Source organism: Verticillium alfalfae, genomic scaffold, assembly GCF_000150825.1.
Source record: "Verticillium alfalfae VaMs.102 supercont1.5 genomic scaffold, whole genome shotgun sequence".
In the NCBI taxonomy this organism is placed as follows: domain Eukaryota; kingdom Fungi; phylum Ascomycota; class Sordariomycetes; order Glomerellales; family Plectosphaerellaceae; genus Verticillium; species Verticillium alfalfae.
In genome coordinates this window covers 1,037,939-1,039,697 of record NW_003315034.1, presented here as the reverse complement: position 1 = coordinate 1,039,697, position 1,759 = coordinate 1,037,939, and the positions used below count along the sequence as shown (strand labels likewise).

Sequence of the window (1,759 nt, the reverse complement as noted above, 5' to 3'; positions counted from 1 at the left end):
TGCATCGAGTCACATGAAATGCGGTCAGCCTGCTCTATCTCGGAGACAAGCTGCTGCACTGCCGCAGTTCGGCAGCTGCCCTCCATCGAGCACCCTGCCCAGTATCGCATCCGTTGAATTCTTGGTGCTGCCATTGGTCAATGGATCACCTCCATGATGCAGATCGCGATCTGGGGTGAAGCATCACGAGCACACCGATCGCAGCGACTTGTCTAATGTTCTTGGTATTTTTTTTGCCCGCCGTGCCTCATATCGCTCCTCATACAATCGTCACGTCTTCATCTACACACCTCTCTAGTTCTTGTCCAGGCGGACCGCGGCGTTCCTCTCGATGAAGTTGAGATCGACCTTGTGGCCCAGCAGCTCGCGAATGTTCGAGATGCCGTACTTGATCATCGTCGGCCTCTCCAGACTCAGGCCCCAGCCGTACACCCGCATATCCTTTGGCAGACCCATCGACTCGAGCATCTCCGGTCGGAACATGCCACTGTTGCCAATCTCGACGAGCTTGTTGAGGCCCTTGTGGAAGCTGAAGATTTCCATGCTCGGCTCCGTGTACGGGTTGTACGCGGGCTTGAACTTGAGGTCCGTAATGCCCATCTTGTTGAAGAAGATCTCCATGAACTCCATGAGACCACCCAGCGTCAGGCCGTAGTCAGCAATGACACCCTCGACCTGATGGAACTCGGCCAGATGTGTCGCGTCGACGCTCTCGTTACGGAACACCCGATCAATGGAGAAGTAGCGCGCTGGGGGCGGGCGCCCGTCGGGACCCTTCAGGCCCGCCAGCTTGTGCAGCATCGCTGTCGACACAGAGGTCGTGTGTGTGCGGAGGACGAGCTTGAGTGACTCATCCGCCTCCCAGGGGTAACGGTACCCTATTGAACCGTACTTGCCATCCTGGTGCACCTGCTTGACGTTCTCCCAGTACGTCTCGTAGTCCTTCTTGTCGTCCTCCGATTCAGGACCAGGTCGGCCGGCGACCTTGGGGTCTGAGATGTAGAAAGTATCCTGGAGATCGCGGGCCGGGTGCTGCTGGGGCACGAAGAGGGCGTCAAAGTTCCAGAAGCCCGACTCGACGTACTTGTTGGTCGGCATCTCCTCGAAGCCCATCTCGAAGAAAATCTGGCGGAACTCGTGGCGGACCTTATTCAACGGGTGCAGGGCGCCCGAGTTTTGGTCCGCGCCGAGGGCCTTGAAGTTGTAAGGCTTGAAGTCGGCCGTCTTCCAAGCGCCGGACGCGATCATGTCGGCCGTCAGGTCCGTCTCCTCCTTCTTGATCTCGAGCGCGAACTCGGCGCCCTTGGTGATCTTGAAGCTGATGACCTTTTGCGTCTTGACGAGCTTGCGCTTCTTGAGCTCCGTGACAATTTTGGCGTCGTGCGTTTTCGTGTCCTGGATCTGCTTCAGCTGCTCCCGCGTGACATCCTGAATCGAGTCGGCCTGTTCGGGCACCATTAGCTGGGTATCCTTGTCACTTGAATGCATGACGGGCAACCTACGGTGGCAACCAGCTTGCCGTCCTTGCTCTTGGAAATCCACTTCTCCTTGAAGGCCTTGCCTTGTCCATTCTTGGTCACGGCCTTGTCGCCGATGGCCTTCTCAAGATCGACCACGCTCAGACCATCAACCGCTTGACGGAGGGCCTCGAAGACGCGAGCCTCGTGGCTGCCGTGCTCAACGAACTGCTGACCCTCGGCCTCCAGAGTGACTTCTTCCTTCTCAATAGTCTCGTACGACACCATAGACCGGCTGGCAG

The 1,759-nt window shown here is 57.6% G+C and overlaps 1 protein-coding gene across 1 annotated transcript; it reads right to left on the bottom strand.

Moving 5' to 3' along the window:
• Positions 1-294: 294 nt before the first annotated feature.
• Positions 295-1,745, bottom strand: VDBG_04638 (phenylalanyl-tRNA synthetase alpha chain; the record flags this gene model as incomplete). Its single annotated transcript, XM_003004986.1, has 2 exons — positions 295-1,443; positions 1,503-1,745. 2 exons carry the CDS (start codon positions 1,743-1,745, stop codon positions 295-297), a joined length of 1,392 nt encoding a protein of 463 aa, XP_003005032.1.
• Positions 1,746-1,759: the final 14 nt, after the last annotated feature.